We start from the raw sequence: 20,993 nt of genomic DNA, 5'->3' as shown, positions 1-20,993 counted from the left end.
CTTCTCAGAATTCTTTCTGAGCTCTTCCATGGCCTGGGACTGATTCATATTTTTCTCGGAGGCTTTGGATGTAGGAGCTTTCGCTTTGTTGTCTTCTTCTGGTTGTATGTTTTGATCTTCTTTGTCACCAAAGAAAGATTCCATGGTCTGACTTTTTTTTTTTTTTTTGCAATGTTTGCTTATTTTCCCAGCCAATTACTTGACTTTTAAACCCTTTGGTAAGGTAGGGGTCTGCTTCCAGTGTGGCGAATGTACTGTCCCAAGCTTTGGGGGTTTTGTGCAGCTGTTTTCAGAGGCTTCTAGGGACCTATAAATTTGCAGTTCTTCCAGGGTGGTATGATCAAGGGTGAGGTGTTTACTCCTTTCCTGGCCTGTGCTCTGGTCTATGAGTGACCCCAAGCACTCTTTCCTGCCTTGGAACTGTGAGGAGGATTCCCCCTCCAGTGCCACCACAAGCTCTACCACCTAGTGCTCCTCCACACCCCAGGACTGCCAGCCAGGACTGTGACCCAGATCCAAGCACAGGCAGAAAGGGAATCCTGCCTCAGCTCCAGCAAAGAGATCTCTGCAATCCCTCTCTGATTGGCCACTTGATCCCCCCTCAGTCTGTGGGCTGAGAGCTCTGGAAGGAACTGCTGTCGCCCCAAGGCTGGGGCCGGACCAAGCTCCTCTCTCACCGAGGGACAGACCTTTCCTATTGACCTTCTAAGTTGTCTTTGGCATTTGTGGGTTGAGAGGTCTGGAAACTGCCACAGCTACCCATGATTCAGTCCCCTGAGGCCTGCTCCAGGTTCCTGAGGCCTGGTCTTTCCCTGCATGCCCATGCTGAACTGCTGCGCTCCTCTCCCAGCCCGGCGCAACAGACTTTTCCTGCTGACCTTTCAGGTTGTCTTGGGCTTGAAATTTGTTTCACTCTTTTTGTGCGTTCTGCTGCTTTAGAATTTGTTTAGAGCCATTTTTTACAGGTATTTGGAGGGGTTTGGGGGAGAGCTCAAGCAAGTCACTGCTTTTACTCAGCCATCTTCGCTCCGCTCCCCCTTATTCATAGCTAGACATAAAGTTTTTAAAAAAGTAGCTTGTCACCCATGTCTTTTAGGTGGAGTGTGGATCCTATACTTGTCAGCTACAGGGACTCGTCAGTCTACTTCAAGCTTCCTTCCCACCCTTCTTGTCCCTCTGACACATTTATGTGTTTTCAATGAACAGATGAAAACATAGCCATCTTCTGTGCTTCGTTGTTCTTCTCCTTTTCCCTTAAGGCTCCATCAAGTATTGATCCTTATGCCTGGAACATTCTCCCTGACCAGTTGTGCCCACCCTTTAAGGTCCAGCCTGGATGCCTCCTCTAATATGCCTTCCCCCTTTCTTTGCCCTACTCTTACTTTCTCCCTCAGATTTCACATTGAAAGCACCTTATATCACATGTCTCTAATGCACTTATCAGTTGTTATTTATTAGTTATGTGGTTTTTTTTCTCCAAGCATACTGTTAGCCCAATAAAGCAAGAATCTTGTGTTATATAAACTTTGTGTCCCTTAGCATCATGCATTACCCATAGTAGAGGAAGAGAAGAGAATAACCATTTATATAGCACCTACTATATGCTAGGTACTTTACAAATATTATCTCATTTGATCCTCACAACTATCCTGTGAGGTAGGTGATGCTATTATCCAGATTTTACAGATGAAGAAAGTGAAGCAGATGACAGTTTAGGAACTGCCTGAGGTCACATAGCAAATAAGTGTCCGAGAACAGATTTGAACTCCAATCTTCTTGACTCCATGTCTGGAGCTCTGTGCCACCTAGTCACCTATTAAGTAGGTGCTTAATAAGTGTTTGTTAAATTGGACTGTATTATTTGTCCGATGCATTTGTGGGGCTTACTAATATCTTTTTAAATTCTGCCTCCCGTGAGTGTAAAAAAAGTGGGTATATGGAAGGGGTTTGGGACTGCCGACCCTGGGAGTCTCAGTATTAATGTTAAGTCTGAAGCTTTGGCCTAGAGAGTGGAAGATGAAGGAGGAGAAGTAATTGTCTCTCGGCTATTTGAGCAGCTCTGGGCAATCATTGGCACTTTGGATTGGGAAGACAAGAGGTGCACGTGTCTCAGAACCATCTTCTTTTAGGTTCCCCCCTCTCTAAATTTGCCACATACACACACACACTTTTTTGGGGGGTATATATTTTATATATTCTTATTTTTTGCACATTGTGTCTCCTGATAGAACATAAGTTTCTTGAGGTCAAAAATTGTTTCTTTTTCAAGGGGACTGGGTGGAGTGCTTCTGACACAGACTGGCCATGTGACTATGGACTTCCCTAAGCAGCTTTTTAAGGCCACAGATTCCTGCATTAGTAAATGGGGAGTTCCTACCTTAGTGAAATCCCACAGAGGCTCAGGCTAAGCCCTGCCCATCCTTATTACCATTACTGCTTAAGAAATGGTTCTGGATCAACTGACTGGAAAGAACACTAGGTTTAGTGTTAGGGGACTCATCTCTAACCTAAGCTAGGGTACATGTCTTAGCACTTTTGGGCAGCTTCGTGCACTTTACTTTTGTCTCAGCATCCTATGTCAGCTTAGACAGTTGACACACAGTTTTGATCCTTTGTTCCCACTCCCTGCTTTTTGTGAAATGGGATACTGTCAGTTTTGCAGTAGGTATTGTAGTGAATGTGTACTTATTGCATTAGTTAAAAACTGATTTCAGGATATTGGAGGAATAAGTGAGTGATTGTCATGGCAAAAGCTGAATTTTATATGTGAATTTGTTATAGGGATGCTGCAGATTCTCTGAATGATTGTAGAATAACTTTTGTGGATGAAGTTTACAAAATTGAGGAGCCTGGCAGTGTGAGCCCAGTTGGTTTCGAAAACCCTTTGAAAAGTGAGTCCTGGTAACCCTTCACTGTTTTTCCATGGGATGTTTTTAGTGTTCTCATACTTCGGTGGTAGAAGACTGGCTTTTGTAAACTGACGTGCTTCTTTTGTGTTGGTATCTGTCTCTGCTTCATGACCTTCTGCATTTAGGACAGAGTGGCCCCATTTGCAAACACTGTAAAGATAACCCCAATAAGACCTGCCGAATGTGTGCCTGCTATGTGTGCGGAGGAAAGCAAGACCCTGACAAGCAGCTGATGTGTGATGAGTGCGACATGGCCTTCCACATCTACTGCCTTAGCCCTCCACTGAGCCGGATTCCAGATGATGAGGACTGGTGAGTTTCCATGTCGCAGGACACCCTGTCTGCAGTTTTCTGGGGTAAGGGTTGAAGAGAAGCAGTTGTGAGAGACTGACACTACACCTTATAAAGACCTAAGTCCCCTTCTTCATATATCTTGGTTTGGAGGAACTGAACAATTTAGGTAACTGTTTCCTCAAAGTACTAGACGTGGTGGGTCGGGGATGGGGTGGGGAAGTTGGAAAAAGACACCTGAAATACCTGGCATCTGCCTGTAGAGCCTCTGATGGGCCAGGCTGGAGTGTGGAGGAACAAAGCAGAGGCATCACCTGAAAAACCTGTACTCATCTGTGATGCCTGTGTGCACCAGACAGCCTGAAATGAAATGAAGTGCTGAGGGACTTGGGGGAAATGAATTGAATGGAGCCAGGCAGGCTTCCATGGTGAGATCTGGGGTTTCAGGGAGAGGGGCACATGGGTTATAGATGGAGAATCTTTTCTTCTTCTTCTTCTTTTTTTTTTTGGTGAGGCAGTCGGGGTTAAGTGATTTGCCCAGAGTCACACAGCTAGTAAGTGTCAAGTGTCTGAGGCCGGATTTGAACTCAGGTCCTCCTGACTCCAAGGCCGGAGCTCTATCTAATGTACCACCTAGCTGCCCCGAGAATCTTTTCTAGAAAGATACAAAAGAAATAGAACAAGTTTGGTGAGTGATTTGCTTAGGTGAAGTGGGGATTCTGTGGTAAAGAGACTAGGATGGGGGATCGAAGCCTCTGTTGACTGTGTTAAAAATAACTTGCATTTTATAGTGCTTGAAGGTTTATAAAATAATTTCCTTGAAACAGAGCTTTGATGTATGAAATCTAGATCTTTGCACCATTTTATAGATGAGGAAGCTGAGGCCCAGCATGGAGAAGTGGGTTACCCAAGGTCACACAGTAGGAAATAGTAGCATTAGGAGTCATCTTCAGGCCTCTTGGCTCCACAGCCGGTGCTGTCTTTGTTAACAGTATAGCTGCTTCTTCCAGATCTCGGTGGGATAGGATGAAAAGGATGTTTTCAGTCAATCAGTAAGCATTTATTAAGCAGCTATTATGTACCTGGCTTTCTGCTAGATGTTAGGGATGCAAAGATAACGATGAAATAGCCCCTGCACTTAAGGAGCTAACACTGTGCTGGGGAGACTTGCAAGCACATATTTAAGTATAAGGTGGCATTTATGTTGAGCTTTGGGGGATGCCTGGGATTCTCAGAAATAGAGATGAGGAGAAAGAGCATTCTAGGCTAGGGGGACAGCCTGGGCAAAGGCCAGAAAAGGAGTATTAGGTGTGAAGAAAGTCTTTTGGGCTGGACTGAGGAGTACATGAAGGTGTGTAATGCATAAGAAGCTTGAAAAGAAGCAGGTTAGAGAAAATTGTAGAGGGCTTTACCTTCCAAATGGAGGAGTCTGTATTTTGCCCTAGAGGTAATATGGAGCTACTGCAGTTGTATTGAGTAGGGGACTGACATGGTCAGTCCTCTGCTTTAAGAAAATATCTTGGTATCTGTGTGGAGGATAGATTAGAGAAAAGGGGGGAGGTAGGAATTAAAGCAGGTAGACCATTTAGGTGGCTGTCACAGTAGTTCAGATGAGAAGTGATCAGGCCTAAACTAGGGTGTGAAGGGTGGAATAGAGAGAGAAATGTTGAGAACATAGAAATGACAAGACTATAAAAAAATATCATTTTGAAGTACAAGTGAGAAAGGTTGAAGTCAGGTAGGTTTTTTCCAGGATAAATGTACTATGATAATTTAAGAAATATGTCCTTATCTTTTACTCATTTTAAATATTATTCTGCTATGACCGGTGGATAATTTTATGGATATATAATTATAGGTATTGCCCTGAATGTCGGAATGATGCCAGTGAAGTGGTCTTGGCAGGGGAGAAGTTAAAAGAGAGCAAAAAGAAGGCAAAGATGGCATCTGCTACATCATCGTCTCAAAGAGACTGGGGCAAGGTGTGGGAAACAACTTTTTATTTCATTTTGATATTTTAATGGTACATTAAGGTTTTCTTACTGACTTTTTTTCTCCCAAATTATTCTTCTTAATATAGGGTATGGCATGTGTGGGGCGCACAAGGGAGTGCACTATTGTGCCTTCTAATCATTATGGACCAATCCCTGGGATTCCTGTTGGTACCATGTGGAAGTTCAGAGTGCAGGTATAACAGGGCCGGCAGTGTGAGTTTGTGGTGATATTTCAGTGGAAGGGTATGTTCATTGAGCCTCATGTTAGATTGGATGTGATCAGAGGTGGTGAGATGTGGTGGTGTGGAATCGCCTTGGTTTGTGGTCTTGTCTTGTGTCAAAAGAAATTCTTTTGGGGAGGAGGTACTTAAGGTCCTAGAATGCCATTTATGTAAACCAGTGCACCATCCCCCACGGCAAAAATAAAAATACCTTATCCCAGTCTCTCCAAAATGGTTTAAGGGGTTAAGATTGTGTTTAAGTTACTGTTTTTTTTTTTGAACAAGTTATATTTAAATGTTAGAATGTTAGAGCTGGAATAGATCTGAGAGATCGTCTGGGTCAACCCTGGTACTTTATAGATAGGAAACTGATAGAGGTCAAGTGATTTGCTCAAGGTCTCATAGTAGTAGAGAGGACGTGAACTCACATATCATAGACCCCTAGGCCAGTGCGCTTTTTACTCCCGCCATGATTTGTACAATTAGTTCACAAGTATGACCACCAGTTCTGTATTTGATCATGTTTTGTTTGAGAGGGTTGATGACCACTGTTGGGGGTGTTGTAGAGGGCATTCATGATTTAAATGTTGGTTTAACTAGATGAGGTAATCTATAATCTTTAAATTTAAAGTTGCCACCAACTAAATTGAATATATATATATTAAAATCTAGAAGTTAACCTTGGGGGTTGGGGTTTTTTGAAAATTTTTGACAATCACACAAAGTGGGATATGGTCTGGTTTCTGAGAATCGTGTTAGTCAAGACATGTATGATTTGTTGTGCCTTTCCTAGGTGAGTGAGTCTGGTGTCCATAGGCCCCATGTGGCAGGTATACATGGCAGAAGCAATGACGGTGCCTACTCTCTGGTCCTGGCAGGGGGCTATGAAGATGATGTAGTAAGTGATGTTTTGTAATTGTGTCTGCAAGAGAAGCTCTCCATCTTGTTCCCTGCTCACCTCGATAGGCTTAATTAACTGAGCCTTGGTCTGTGTGCTTCTTCCCTTCAGGACCATGGCAACTCTTTCACTTATACGGGCAGTGGAGGCAGAGATCTTTCTGGAAACAAACGGACCGCAGAGCAGTCCTGTGATCAAAAACTCACCAACATGAACAGGTTCATGGTTTTATGGATTTCTTTTCTGGTTACTGTTAAATCCTTAAGTTGACTTAGTCTGCAGGGAAGTATTTATTCAATTAATTTCATTGAACAAGAATACTTTGCTGTTGAACTTGAAAAAAGGGTAAAATTAATTTATTTTCCTAATTTAAAAAATATTTTTTAATTACATGTAAAAACAATTTTTAACATTAATTATTTTTTTAAAAAAATTCAAATTTTCTCTCTCCCTCCCCTCTCTCCTCATTGATGAGAGGGCAAACAATTTGGTAGATTATACATGTACGGTCATGCAAAATATTTCCAATACTAGTCATGTTTTGAAAGACACCCCCCCCCCAAAAAAAAGACCCAAGAAAAATAAGGAAAGTTTAAAAAAAGTATGCTTTGATCTGCATTCAGAGTCTCATCAGCTCTTTGGAGGTAGATAGCATTTTTCATCACAAGTCCTTTGGAATTGTCTTAGATGTATTGCTGAGAATAGCTAAGTGATTCACAGTTGGTCATCATACAGTATTGCTGTTACTGTGTATAGTGTTCTGGTTCTGCTCATTTCACTTTGTTCATATAATCGTATTTATCAGTTCACATAAGTCTTTCCAGGTTTTTCTGAAACCATCCTATTTATCATTTCTTCTAGCACAATAGTATTCCATCACAGTCATATACCATAACTTATTCAGCCATTCCCCAATTGATGGGCATCCCTTTGATCTCTAGTTCTTTCCCACCACAAAAAACAGCTGCTATGAATATTTTTGTGCATATAGGTCCTTTTCCTTTTTTTTTTTTTTTTAAATCTCTTTGGGATACAGACCTAGTAGTGGTATTGCTAGGTCAAAGAGTATGCACAGTTTTATAGCCTTTTAGTTATAGTTCCAGAATGGTTGTATCTGTTCACAACTCTACCAACAGTACATAAGCATCCCAATTTTCTCACATACCCTCCAACGTTTGTCATTTTCCTTTTTTGTCATATTAGCCAGTCTGATAGGTATGGGATGACATATCAGAGTTGTTTGAATTTGCATTTTTCTAATCTATCAATGACTTAGAGTTTTCATATGACTATAGTTGGCTTTGATTTCTTCATCTGAAAACTTCCTTTTCATATCCTTTAATCATTTATCACTTGGGGAATGACTTGTATTCTTATAAATTTGACTCAGTTCTCTATATTTGAGAAATGAGGCCTTTATTAGAGAAATTTGCTGTAAAAATTATCCCCTAATTTTCTGCTTTCCTTCTAATTTTGGCTACTTTGGTTTTGTTTGTATAAAACCATTTTAATTTAATGTAATCAAAATTATCCATTTTATATCCTGTGATATTCTCTTTCTCTTGTATGGTCATAATTTCTTTTTCTCCATAGTTCTGACAGGTAAACTATTCCATGTTACCCTAATTTGCTTATGGTATCACCTTTTATACCTAAATCATGTATCCATTTTGACCTTTTTCTTGATATGTGGTATGTGATGTTGCTCTATACCTATTTTCTGCCAAACTGCTTTCCATTTTTCCCAGCAGTTTTTGTCAAATAGTGAATTCTAGTCCCGAAAACTTAGATCTTTGTTTATTAAACACTGGATTACTAAAAGTCATTTACTGCTGTGTATTGTGTGTTTAATCTATTCCACTGATCCACCACTCTGTTTCTTAGCTAGTGAGAAACTCTGAGGGTCTTCCCCTCACAAACTGATTTTTTGGAGTAGGTAAAAGAGGCCATTCTCTGCCTCATTTCTTACCTCATCTTAATCACTGAATGGGTGCTGCCTCAGTCAAACTGAGATCTGGGAAAGACCTTAGCTTAAAAATGCCAAAGCTCCCACTGCATCCAGGGCCATCTCCAGTTGTCCTGATCTATATCTTGCCACTGGACCCAGATATCTCTGGAGGTGAAAGTGAGGCTGGTGACTCTGCACAGCCCTCCCTCACTTAAATCCAGTTCACTTGCATGTCTTGGCATCACCTCCCTGATATCATAGTCCTCTTCATGAATGAAGGACAAAAGTTAATTTTAGCCGGTACCCAATTGTTTTGATGACTACCACTTTGTAATCCAGTTTGAGATCTGGTATGGCTATGCTACCTTCCTTCACATTTTTTTCATTGATTCCCTTGATATTCTTGACCGTCTGTTCTTCCAGCTAAATTTTGTTATTATTTTTTCTATTTCTACAAAATATTTTTTGGTAGTTTGATTGGTATAGTACTGAATAAGTACATTAATTTAGGTTGAATTATCATTTTTATTATGTTGGCTTAGCCTACCCATTAGCTTATTTTTTCCAGTTCTTTTTTTTTTTAAGAGGTAGCTACAGGTTTGCATTTTCAGGGTATGAAATAATCAACTCAGCTTTCTCTCCATTTCTCATCCTGCCTTCCTAACCTTCCACACATGATACCTGTATTTTGTGCCTTTGTCTTTGTCTTTCCTAGACTACTACTTCCTAATGTTTTCTACCCTTTAATCTTTTAGAGCTCTGGCTTTGAACTGCAGTGCTCCTATCAATGATCGAGGTGGAGCTGAAGCCAAGGACTGGCGAGCTGGGAAGCCAGTCAGGGTGGTGAGAAACGTCAAGGGAGGGAAACACAGCAAATATGCCCCAGCTGAAGGGAATCGATATGATGGAATATACAAGGTAACTTCTGGTGTGAGCTTTTCTCTCTTTAGTGTTAAAAGTAATTTGGGTTTTTTTTTTCCCTTTGCTGACTGGATGAGTTGTCCCCCCCCCCCCCCCATATTGGATGTCATTTATACTTAATTTGCAACCCTTTCCAGGTAGTGAAGTATTGGCCTGAAAAAGGGAAATCTGGTTTCCTTGTGTGGCGTTATCTCCTCAGGAGGGATGATGATGAACCTGGCCCATGGACCAGGGAAGGGAAAGACAGGATGAAGAAACTTGGCTTAACAATGCAGGTAAGGTCAGGACAAGGCCTATGTTGGATTATGTTGTATTGACACATACTTCTGTGGAGGATGGGCTAGGAATTGCTAATTATATCCTCAAAGCAAATTATCCTTGACTAGGGAAAACTGTCTACCTAGTTTTTCTAGGTCAGCCCTTTAGAATACAAATCAAATTTATGTGTCTTTTATATATAGGACAAGTTTGCTAATGTGTTATGGGGGATTATATTCAGGTTGGTAAATATTTATTTTATACTTCTAACTTTTAACTGACTTTTTTTGTTTTTATATCACCTTTATTTCCAAATATAGCCTTCCTCCTCTCCATAGGGAACCATTGTGTAACAAAGACTAAAAAAAAGGTTAAAAAAAAGAAAGGTGAAGAAAAACAGTTGAGCAAAACTAACCAACAAACCAACCCAATCTGGTACTATGGACAGTGTTCCATGTCCATTGTCGTTCACCTCTGCAAAGATGAGAGGGGGTTACGTTTTTCTTCTCTTTGAGCCTTATCATTACAGTATCTAGTTTCATGTTTGTTGGTTTTTTCCCATTTATATTGTTGAATTGGTGTGTATTATTTTTCTGGTTCTGGTTTGGTAAACATTTGTTAAGTACCTATACTCTTCTAGGAGCTAGAGTTAAAGATAAAAAAGTCTTTAAGACAAATTTTCAATCTAATGGAAGAGATAAAACATGAAAACAGGTAGATACTAAGTTGGAGTGATAAATACAAAGGAGGGGTCTAGATAAATGTTATAAGAAATCTGTAATTATACAGAATTTTTCATTGTTCCACAGTGATTTGGGGGGGGTAGAAATGTAATTTTTATCATATTGGCTCTGCTTATCCATGAACAATGAATATTTTTCCATTTATTTAAATCTAACTTTATTTACATAAAAATGTTTTATAATTAAAAAAAAGGATTCTGACTAAGGCTAGAAGATTTTCATCGAGGTTAGGGAAGGCTTCCTGGAAGAAGTACTCTTTGAATTGGGCCTTGAAGGACAAGTGAGATTACAGTACACAGAGGTAATGGAGGGAGAAAGCTAGATTTAAGATCAGCATGGGCCAAAGTAGTGATAAGAATGCATGAGGAGGGTCATTCTGTGAGATACAGCAGTAAGATAGATTTATGCTGGATTGTATAGAACCTTGAAAGCTGGATTTTATGACTTTCATTGGTGAGTGACAGAACTCTTGAAAGTTTTTGAACTGTATTGGGAAATGCTGTAGCATGAATAGTCTTCCATTTTGTGAGCAAAGTTGTGAATTGTTCAGATTTACTCTGAGACTTGTGTGTAGGATGGACCAGCATTACTCTACTTGTTATTTTTGCAGTAATTGTTGTCCAAAGGAGAAGAGGTAGAATGGCCTCCTGTTTATTTACAGGAAGGCTTGGGATTCAAGTTCTACCTTTGGTGTCATTCACACAATTGGAATTAGGGAGACAGTGGTACTAATAATTCCTGCTGTTACTGTAGTGCTTTAAAAGATTTGTAAAAGCCTTTGCTCATGACCCCGAAAAATAGGTCATCCAGCTATAAGCCCCATTGCTTTGTAGCTGAGCAAACAGGCTTAGCTATAAGTGATTTGCACATAGTCACACAGTAGTCATGGCATCACCTTCCTGATGGGGTGGTCCTCTTTGAGAATGAAGGACAAACAACAGTTAGCATCCAAATTGGAATTTGAACGCAGGTTGCCCAACTGCAAATCCATTGTCTTTCTACGATATTATATTGTCTCTTATGATAAAATACATGATTGTATTTGGCTTCTATCTTTATTCTTATTGAATATAGTTAAATGGATGCTACTCAATGTTGATAGGCGAGGATAGATAAGACTTGGAAACAGACAGCCTGTGTTCCAAAACCTGTTTGGTGGTTCATTAGCTGTGGGACTGTGCAGATCACTTAACAACTTCTCTAAGCCTTCCTTTCTTTAGTTGTAAACTTCTGTAGGTTATGAGGGCAAACCTTAAAATGCTATATAAATGTCAACCCTTATCAACCATTGGCTGTTTTTTTCCTTTTGGGATTGCTGTTGCATCTTAGATTTGAAGACCTGTCCTTTTTTGAGTTAGATGATTGTATATTTCCCCTTCTCAATTGGAGGAGCATAAAATATCAACTGCCTTTGGGCACCACCATTGGTAGTTGTATTTACAATTCTTCTGTCACTTGGAAATTTGAAATGGGAAAATGTAAAGCCAGGAGATCAGCCAATCAATCCTTTTTTTGTTTGGGTTGTATTGTTTTTTGAGTCTAATTGATGTGTTCAGATATAGTTCTTTACTCAATGCTAATTTGGAGTTTATTTCCTCAAACACCACCAAAAACTAGCACACACCAAACATGGATAGGTAGTTTAGAAACTCATTGGACAAGGAGTGGTAAGAGGAATCCTAGAGCCATTTCATCTTCTGTAGGTTGAAAATAGTCTAATTTCCTGACTCTTTTGTAAATTGTGCTTTAAAGTTTGGTCATTTGTTCAGGTAGAGCACCGGCCCTGAAGTCAGGAGGACCTGAGTTCAAATCCGGCCTCAGTTGACACGTACTAGCTGTGTGACCCTGGGCAAGTTGCTCAACCCCAATTGCCTTACTTTAAAAAAAAAAAAAGAGTATAAATTTACCCTATACTCTTGAGATCATAAAGAGTTTTTTTTTTAGCATAACTTTGGCACAATAGGGGATTTTAAGTTATGAAAAACTGAATATAAAACAAATCCAAATCAAAAAGACTATTGCTAGAAGTGAAAATGTTTAAGTCCTGGTGGAAGATTTTTGATCGACTGTGTTTTCACAGAATCATGAAGTTGAAAGAGTTGAGACTTTAGGATTCACTTAACCTACTGCATCCTTTCCAAGTCCATGCAGAAATCTTCTCTTTAGATTTTTTGCCAAGATGCATATTTCATATTGTCAAAGAATGGTGTACATGTTTTGGTAAAACACTTGATTCATTTCAACAAATATTGCTTGAATGCCTACTGTGTACATAGCATTGCTATAGGTGTTATCAAAGAAATAGAAGGCATTTCTGCCATTAGGGACATCAGAAGAGGCATTCATCCTTCAATTAAAGAGTTAAGAATATGCGTATCATCTGATTTTATGCCAAAGTGAATAATATTGACTGGAGATTATCCTAGGAGTTAGAAGACTTAGAGAAATAAATATGTCTCAGAGTGGTTGAAAAATATATTCCTGGACGAGGTCAGAACGGAGCCAGAATCTTGAAGATGAGCAAGAGAGGCTATTTGAGGAGAGATGACTAGCAAATGAAAAAGCCTGGAGGTTGTGATATGTTTGGTTATGGTTAGGGGACAGGCAGAGGCAGTACTAACTTCAGGAAAGCATTTATGTTAGCACGTAGTAAGAGATGAGTTCTGTTGGTAAGTAACTTGAGATTGTGGAGATCTCAGAAACCAGGAGTGATAGAAAATTTGTGTGTCTGATGAACTTTTCTTTCTGCATTTCTTTACTTGACTTTGTTTCTACCTTTCAGTATCCTGAAGGGTATTTGGAAGCAGTTGCTAACAAAGAGAAGGAAAAAGAAAATAGTAAGAGTGATGATGAGGAATTGACATCTCCAAGGAAAGGAAAGGGGAAGAGGAAAAGGAAGACAGCAGGTTGGTATTTGAGCAGCAGAGCTCCTTCTGCAGCTTTATTTCAAGGCAGTGAGTTCCTGTGGGCTGACCAGGTATTCTTTCTTTTAGGGGGTAGGGAGGCCTTTCTGGCCTCTCCTAGTACAGTGTCCAAGAAGACTAAAGTGGAACCATACAAACTCACCTCCCAGCAGAAGACTCTCATCAAGAATGATGAATCCAATGAAAAACTGTGGAACGAAGTATTAGGGGCATTGAAGGATGGGCCGGTAGGCATGGAGATTTTATTTTTAGTTTCCCTCTTTGCAGAAGTATTTGTTAAAGGGCCGAATCTGCTGCTTTAGATATGTGAAGAGCTGATTTCTGATCAATGAGATGCCAGTAAATTAATAATTTAGACCTCCACTAAGGTCCTATTTTGATGTCTCATTGAAGTGTGGTATCAAACCCTGTGCCAGAGGCACGTAAGCTGCAGGAGCCACCACATAGGAAAGACTTGGCTTTGGGGTCTGGAGACAGTCTTTCTGTCATTGGAGAACATGGAGAGCCAGGTGCAGAGAGACCCAGTCCCAAAATGTTGCTGACCAGAAGATGCCTTATTTATTTAGGCTATGGTATTACTCATAAAGACAGTCTATTGGGGGTGGTAGGAATTGTGATTTTCATTAGAGTAGTCCATACCTATGAAACCACAGATCTTTTTGAAGTATTGAATAAGTGATTTATTTTAATGTGTTCTTAAGAGAAATTTGGATATGGTTATCAATGGGTAAAACAACTTGGAACATGAAAACCTTTCCTTTGAGATGCAACTACAGTGATTGTGTAGTATGTACAAATGTATTGTTTCAGAACTGAGTGTGTCAGATGATCTCTTATCCTTAATTTTGCTGTTATGAATTTCATTTCTCCAAAAAGGCTATTTTATGTAAGCATCAGACTAGGGTAATGACATTTTAGTCCTTCCTGTCATTGCTGTAGTGGCCCTTATCTTCTGAGAAAGCTAGACGGTTTTTTAGTATTCAGTTGATATTTTTTAGAGTCACCACAGCTTCCCAGTGACACACATAGAATTCCTCCTTGTCACAATTAAGTGTAGTAAAGCAAAACACATTTAACACATAAACTCTGGCTGACCATGTGTGCCTTTCTTCACAACCAGAGCGTACCTCCTCTCTACCAAAGAGGGTGATATATTCCACCATCACCCAGGCATATCAAGTTGATTACTGCATTGATCAGAGTTTTGATGTCTTTCATGTGGTCATTGTATAAATTATTTTCTTGTTTCTGTTTATACTTTGCTCTATATCAGTTTATACCAGTACTTTGTAAATTTCTCAGAATATTTTATTTGTCATTTCTTCTAGTAAAGTAGTATTTTATAATAATAGCTAACATTTATATAGTGTGTTGAGGTTTGCACAGTGTTTTCAATACATGTTATTTTACTTTATCCTCACAACAACTCTGGAAAGTAGATACTAATATCTCCATTTCAGAGTAGAAAACAGAGGCAGAGAGCGCTGAAATGACTTGCTCAGGAGTAATGCATACGTCAGTATCAGTATAAATCAATCAAGTCAGGCCCCCTATCCACTCTGCCAGTGGTATCAAATTCCAATAGAAAAGAAGCCACTAAACTGTCCATAAGGATCCTTGTTAGCTGCAAATTGACTTAGAAAACCATATATTAACATATGTATTCTATTTTTACTTATTTTGTTAACTGTCAATTACTGGGTACTACTGCCATTGGCAATACATGCTGACTCCCCTGCACTCTGCCACCTAATGGCCATTAGCATACCACAGTTTTTTCAGCTGCTCCTTATTCAGTGGGCACGCACTGTCACTATGTTTCCAGTTCTCAGCTACCAGAAAAATGGGTACTATAAATAAATATTTTGCATTTATGGGACCTTTCCTTCTATCTTTGACCTCCTTGGGTGGGATTGGTCAAAGGATGATGTAGTTTGACTTTTCTGGTATAGTTCCAAATTGATTTCCAGGACAGTTGAAACAATTTACAACTCCACTTAAAGTGCATTGATATGTTTATCATCCTTCCCATAGTTCCATCCCCAATCTTTTACCATTTTTTCTTTTATAATTTTTGTCAATCTAATGGGTAGTTGAAACCTTGAGTTGTTTTAATTTGCTCTTATTAGTACTGGAATATTTATTTGGTTGATGATAGTTTGCATTTTTTAAAAATTGCCTGTTTATAGCCTTTGACCACTCTATTGCAGAATAGTAGATTTTTCCAAAAAGTAAGGTGGCAGCTGGGATATTTTTATTTTTGGATCAGGTATTTTCTTGGTAGAGAGCCCTTCATTGATAGGATTCAGTTCTGTTCTGCTCTTTGGATATGATCCAGTCCAGAGGTTTTTTACTTGAGTTAAAAGCATGTGCAAAGCTCTGAATTGTGAAATTCTGTATATGACTTGATATTACTGGAATTCTAAGCTTGCATACTTCAGTGTTAATTACACACTTACTTATTCCTTTGCATTTTTTTTCTAACTGCCTAAGATTATTTCACAAGGTCCTTACGAACTCAGTATGAAGGAAGTGTCAGGATAACTATTTAATTATTGTGGGGCTAAGCTTCTTTGGGACCCAGAGCATGTGTGTGATATCTAGTAATAAGTTTTCCGGTTTTGTGCTTGCTGAGGCAGTATGATTTCATGGTAAAAGCAATGATCTTGGAGCTAGACTTGAACTTGAGTCTCTGCTTTGTCACTTACTAGCTATATGACCTTGGGCAAATCATTGTCCCTCTTCAAGCCTCCATTTCTCTATGTGCAAAATGAGAATCACAATTTTTGTACTACAACATTATACTGCTGTTGTGAGGAAGACACTTTGCAAGCCTTAACATCTTAGAGAAAGGTGAATTGCTAGTTTGTCCTTGAATCACAAAGCCTTTTCCCTGGGTGGTAAGGAACACTCTATTTTACCTTAGGATTCAGAACTGGAAAGGACTTTAGATGTGTTATCTAAGCATACTCTTGAGGATTGTTGATTTGTATATAGGGTCAGTCTCGTTGCTGGCTTCACACAGTCTTTTTCTTAATTATAGAAATTCCTGAATAAAGTGGAAGAAACATTCTTGTGTATTTGCTGTCAAGAGGTAGTGTTTCGGCCAATTACCACTGTGTGTCAGCATAATGTTTGCAAGGTAAGTAATGTTGGTCAGTCTGTTTAAGATGCATATTGTATCTTTGAGGGTGATAATGCTGAATGACCTAGAAACAGATTTGACTAAAGTCCCTGTGGATCTACAGTGTCTCTTGTCATTATGCGTCTTTTTGTATTTTTTGAGCATTTGTAGTCTTAACCTTACTAGCCTTGTATAGGCTCGGACGTTAGATTTTTGTGTAGTATTCTTTAGTATCATATATTAATATTTGTTAAGGTAGTTGGCAATGGGTATCATAGAAAATACTGCATTGTTGGTGATATGTATTCTAGTCCTGATTCTTCCACTGGCTAGCCATGTGACCTGGAGAAAGGGACTGATATCTCTTGGCCTTCTATGTAAAATGAAGGGATAAGATAATATCTAATGTTCAATTCTGAAATTTTGTTATTCTCTTTTAATTCTCATGTTCTAACCAAACTGTGCTATGCACTGTCCTTTCATACACACATCTGCTTTCTGTATTTGGAATACAGAATGTTCTCTCTAGCATTCTGTTGAAATCCTACCTATCAGAAACCCAGCTCAAATACTACCTCATCTTTTATACTTTCTCTGATCTGTTCCAGTGGTAAACGATCTTTCCCTTCTTGAACTTCTCATAACACTTTATTTGTATCTATCTTACGTCTTTACTATCTTATAATTTTTGTGTGTGTGTGTGTGTGTGTGTGTGTGTGTGTATGTTTATGTGTTGGAACACTCACTTTGAGAACAGTGACTGTCTTTCTCAGTCCCCTAGTATCTCTCTCAGGACCCAGCACAATTTTCTGCATACAACTAGCACTTTAATTAGTGTTTTTTTTTAAGTTAACTTTGTGTGGTCCTGAGCCTGGGCAGCTTTATGGAGCATGCATCAAACCGCATAGTGGCAGAAACTCAGAAACTCTACCCCTCTCCCATGAACTCTGCAAGCACTATCTCTTTCTTATATTCCCTACCTTGAGTGCATATTTTTCACTCTGGCCACCCTTATTCTCTCTGACCAATCATTCAGTGTTTGCTTTAACATTGCAGAAGAGGAATATCAGTTGAATTTTTCCCTCTCCTGATTCTCTGTGTCTTCCACTAATGTTTTTGTTGCCAAGAAAGAGTCCCTCCTGGAAAGAGGACACCACGCCTTGTTAAAATAGTCAAAAGATGCCCATGGAATGAAGAAAAGCTTATAGGCATTTTTTTGTGTGAACTATGTATTGTATATAGTCATATATAATTAAAAGAGGAAATATTGGCCAATTTTTATAGGAAAGATGAAAGAATAGTCTTGTAGCTCTTTCAAGGACAAGCAGTCACTATATTTTAAATGTTGATTAATTGTATTCCTGACCAACGATTAGTGTGGTTTTTTAAAAACTTAGGGAAAAAAAGGCATTTAATGTTCAACTCAGTTGTTTACAATAAACACACACACACATACACACATATGGTGACTATTATACCTGCATATGTATTGATTACTTATTTGAATACTGACCCTACTATTTGCTATGTATATGGCCTTGGGAAAGTTACTAAATCTCTTGGGTCTCATTTTCTTCATTTGTAAAAATAGGGAGTTGGAGTAGAGGACACTTAAGATCCCTTCTAGCTCTCAAATTATACGTAAATGCCTAGACAGTTTTTCTTAGAACAACATTTTGCATATTTAGGTCCAAGTTAACATATTTATGTAAATATTTAGAATTTAAAAAGTAACCCAAAAAGCTCAAAGTCGACTGATTGGATGAAAATGCCATTTCAATTATAAAGGAATTTGATATGAGCATTTTTAATGGCCTTGACCTTTTCTAGTATAATGAAGGGACTGTTCCCTGTTGTGCCTTCCAATTCTTCCAATCACAACATCTATGATCCTCTGATCTCATGTAACAATTTATTACCAATATCTTTTACATTAGATCTTGGTTTGTAGAAATGCTTCCATTAGGAGTCTAGCCTTTGGAAGTGACGTTAAAGCCTGCAGTCTGGATGGTTCTTACAAAGTCCATTGGTAGCTTGGTGTTTTTCCATAAATTAATAAAAAAATTGACACAGGTGGTAGTAAGGTAGCAAGGGACCTAGATAGTCATTTCAGCGACTTGGATGTGAGTCCTCTGCGTAGGATGCAGCCAGCTCAAGAAAAGTGAAAAAACTGAATCAGGATGATGGTACAGCATGGGCTGCTAGGGTTTTGCATTTGGTCATAGCTTGTTCTAAAATCTTCCAAACTCTGATTGCAGGATTGTTTGGACCGATCCTTCCGAGCCGAGGTGTACAGCTGCCCAGCTTGTCGGTATGATCTGGGTAAATCTTACACTATGCAAGTGAATCAGCCACTGCAAACCATCCTCAGTCAGCTCTTCCCAGGCTACGGCAATGGGCGGTGATTCTGTCTGTCAAGCACTTCTTACTTTAATGGTAAAATGTGGCAGTGGGTTTTCGGTAGGCTTAATTTAAACACATAGCTTCACCTTTTCCTTGAAAAGATTTGTCTTCCCCACCTTTTTTTTTTTGTTAAGTCTATAAACCTTGAGGGATTTATTTTATATGTGTTGTGGCTTTTTAAAATGTTGGATACTGCCTTCAGTTTTTCCTAAAACCTGCAGTTTATCAGCATAAATTTTCCTACTTTTGGTAAAGGCTGCTAATGAACCTGACATTGAGTTCTCAAAAGTTCCCTCTTATGTAGAATGTGGCTTGGTTGCTAGAACAATCTTTGTAAAGTCTGTGGATTTGGCCTCAAAGGTAGAAGTATGCTCAGCTCTTTGGCAATATTTTGATGTTCAAATTCTCTAAGGTGGTTCCTGGTGTTTTTGGACCTGTTGCTTAGATGGTTTATCAAGAAGTTGTTTAAAGAAAAAAAAATCTTGCTTAAAATGGGTTAAGCTCTTTTTCAAGGCCATTCTCTACCAGTTTACTTTTATGTTTAAAATAAGTATAAAAAAGCTCTCGGCCTGCATTTAGCTAAGTGCTCGGGGCAGTACAGAATGCTACCTCAGCTGGACTCTTCTTTTACCGAGGGAACTGGTTGTTCAGCCAGATGCTGTCTCTGATCCAGAATGCCATTGTGGAACATACTAGAGCCATTCTTAAGTGCCTTTGGTTCGTTTCTAAAAGACTGGGTTCTTTTTAGCACTGAAATGTTGAAATTGCCAACCAGATTATATTTCTTCCTTTGAAAATGGAACACTGTAGCCAAACGTCATTAGTGTGGCATTGCAAACCTTGAAACTCTTCTTTGCTAGGGTGCATTTTGTTAAGATTATTTTACTTTATCGTTATTTTAAATGCATTTCCATTTTGAAATGGAGAATTATATAAGTGAGAAAGTTTTTCTTTTATAAGACACTTTTCCAAATGAAATTTTTTTTCAGTTACTGTATATGAACCCAGAAAGAGATAACTTAGTTTTAGTTGTTTTTTTTTTTTAATTTTGTGAATGGATTTTTGGTTTTTTTTAACAGTACCAATGTTTGAAGTTTAATACCTCAATGTAACAGGGATATTTTAACTCACTTAACTGCAGACAGACTGGAATGATATATATTTTTTTTTGTAAAACTCTTTCCTTATGGTAGAATATTAACGGATAGGATAAAAACAATGAAACATTGTGTAGGCTTTTTCTAAAAAGTTCAGATGTTTTTTGTACATGTGCAGATTTTAAGTTCTCAAAATAAATGTGTTTAAAGATGAATGTGTGTTTTGTTATTCTTTATAGACTTGTCTAGAAAAAATTGCCAAGTTTCTGACGTGATTATCTTAAATCCCGAGAGTGACTAGATACATTATTGGGATTAGATACATTTAGGATCCTGTGAAGATTTCTGAACAGCCTGTGATGCTAGATTCAGCTTGGATTTCTGTGTAATTATGAATCTGATATTCATTCAATATGAACTTATCCAGCTCCCATGTCAATGCACTTGTAAGGAAACCTCCCAACACACTTGTATGTTAAGTAGTGAATATGGTGTGATGGATTCAGAGCTGGAAAGTCCGTCAGAGGCCACCTAGTCTGCCTACTTCATTTTACAGATGAAGAAATTGTCCTCTAATTGTCATGTTGCCCCCTCATCTCTATTTCACTGTTGATGCAGCTGTAATTTTGAGAACTTGTTAGCACTGTGTCATAATCACAACCTGAATCCAATGACCTTACCTGACTGCATGTTGTATTCTACTGTGCCTCTTCATTCTTTAGGGGTATTAATCTTTTTCAGCTCTCCGATAAATTGCAAATATTCAGTCAACAGGTAACAAAGTCCACTTAATGTAACGTTTTACAGTGGATTTTTAGTTCATCTCTATAAATCCATTGTGAAGTTGGTCTGGTATGTGGAATGAAATCTGGATAGGGAGGGAGTCAGAAAACCAAAGTTTGAGATTTTAATGCCCTCATTTTCAGATCCTCACAAACAGCCCAATAAGAAAGACTGAGCTGTTGATTAAGCCTATTGTACAGATGAAGACACTGAGACACTGAGGCGCAGTAACTTGCTTTAAAAGCATCAGAAGTATGAGGCAGAGCGTGATCATTTGGGTTTGGTCATAATCAAGGGTCAGGTAAATGGACTAAGCAGAAACTATATCATTACAAAGGTTTCCATAAGAAATATTTGTAATTATTCATACTTTCATATGCCAAAGACCAGCCCAGGGAAAATAACAGTTTTGGATCAATGTATAATAAAGAAGACTGATTTTTTTCTCATTTTCTCTTGGGGGTGGGGGTGGGGTGGAG

At 38.8% G+C, this 20,993-nt stretch overlaps 1 protein-coding gene across 1 annotated transcript in view; it reads left to right on the top strand.

Moving 5' to 3' along the window:
• Positions 1-19,946, top strand: part of UHRF1 (ubiquitin like with PHD and ring finger domains 1) — a 45,755-nt gene extending 25,809 nt beyond the window's left edge. The window contains exons 6-17 of the mRNA XM_027851381.1: positions 2,782-2,891; positions 3,035-3,221; positions 5,059-5,182; positions 5,281-5,388; positions 6,209-6,313; positions 6,425-6,531; positions 9,017-9,179; positions 9,320-9,457; positions 12,966-13,089; positions 13,177-13,334; positions 16,151-16,249; positions 18,490-19,946. Coding sequence (XP_027707182.1) covers positions 2,782-2,891; positions 3,035-3,221; positions 5,059-5,182; positions 5,281-5,388; positions 6,209-6,313; positions 6,425-6,531; positions 9,017-9,179; positions 9,320-9,457; positions 12,966-13,089; positions 13,177-13,334; positions 16,151-16,249; positions 18,490-18,636 — 1,570 coding nt within the window. The 3' untranslated portion in view covers positions 18,637-19,946. The remainder of the gene's footprint in view (positions 1-2,781; positions 2,892-3,034; positions 3,222-5,058; positions 5,183-5,280; positions 5,389-6,208; positions 6,314-6,424; positions 6,532-9,016; positions 9,180-9,319; positions 9,458-12,965; positions 13,090-13,176; positions 13,335-16,150; positions 16,250-18,489) is intronic.
• Positions 19,947-20,993: the final 1,047 nt, after the last annotated feature.

This window comes from Vombatus ursinus, unplaced genomic scaffold (assembly GCF_900497805.2).
Source record: "Vombatus ursinus unplaced genomic scaffold, bare-nosed wombat genome assembly UNPS02009173.1, whole genome shotgun sequence".
Classification (NCBI taxonomy): domain Eukaryota; kingdom Metazoa; phylum Chordata; class Mammalia; order Diprotodontia; family Vombatidae; genus Vombatus; species Vombatus ursinus.
This window is presented reverse-complemented; position numbering and strand designations above follow the sequence as displayed.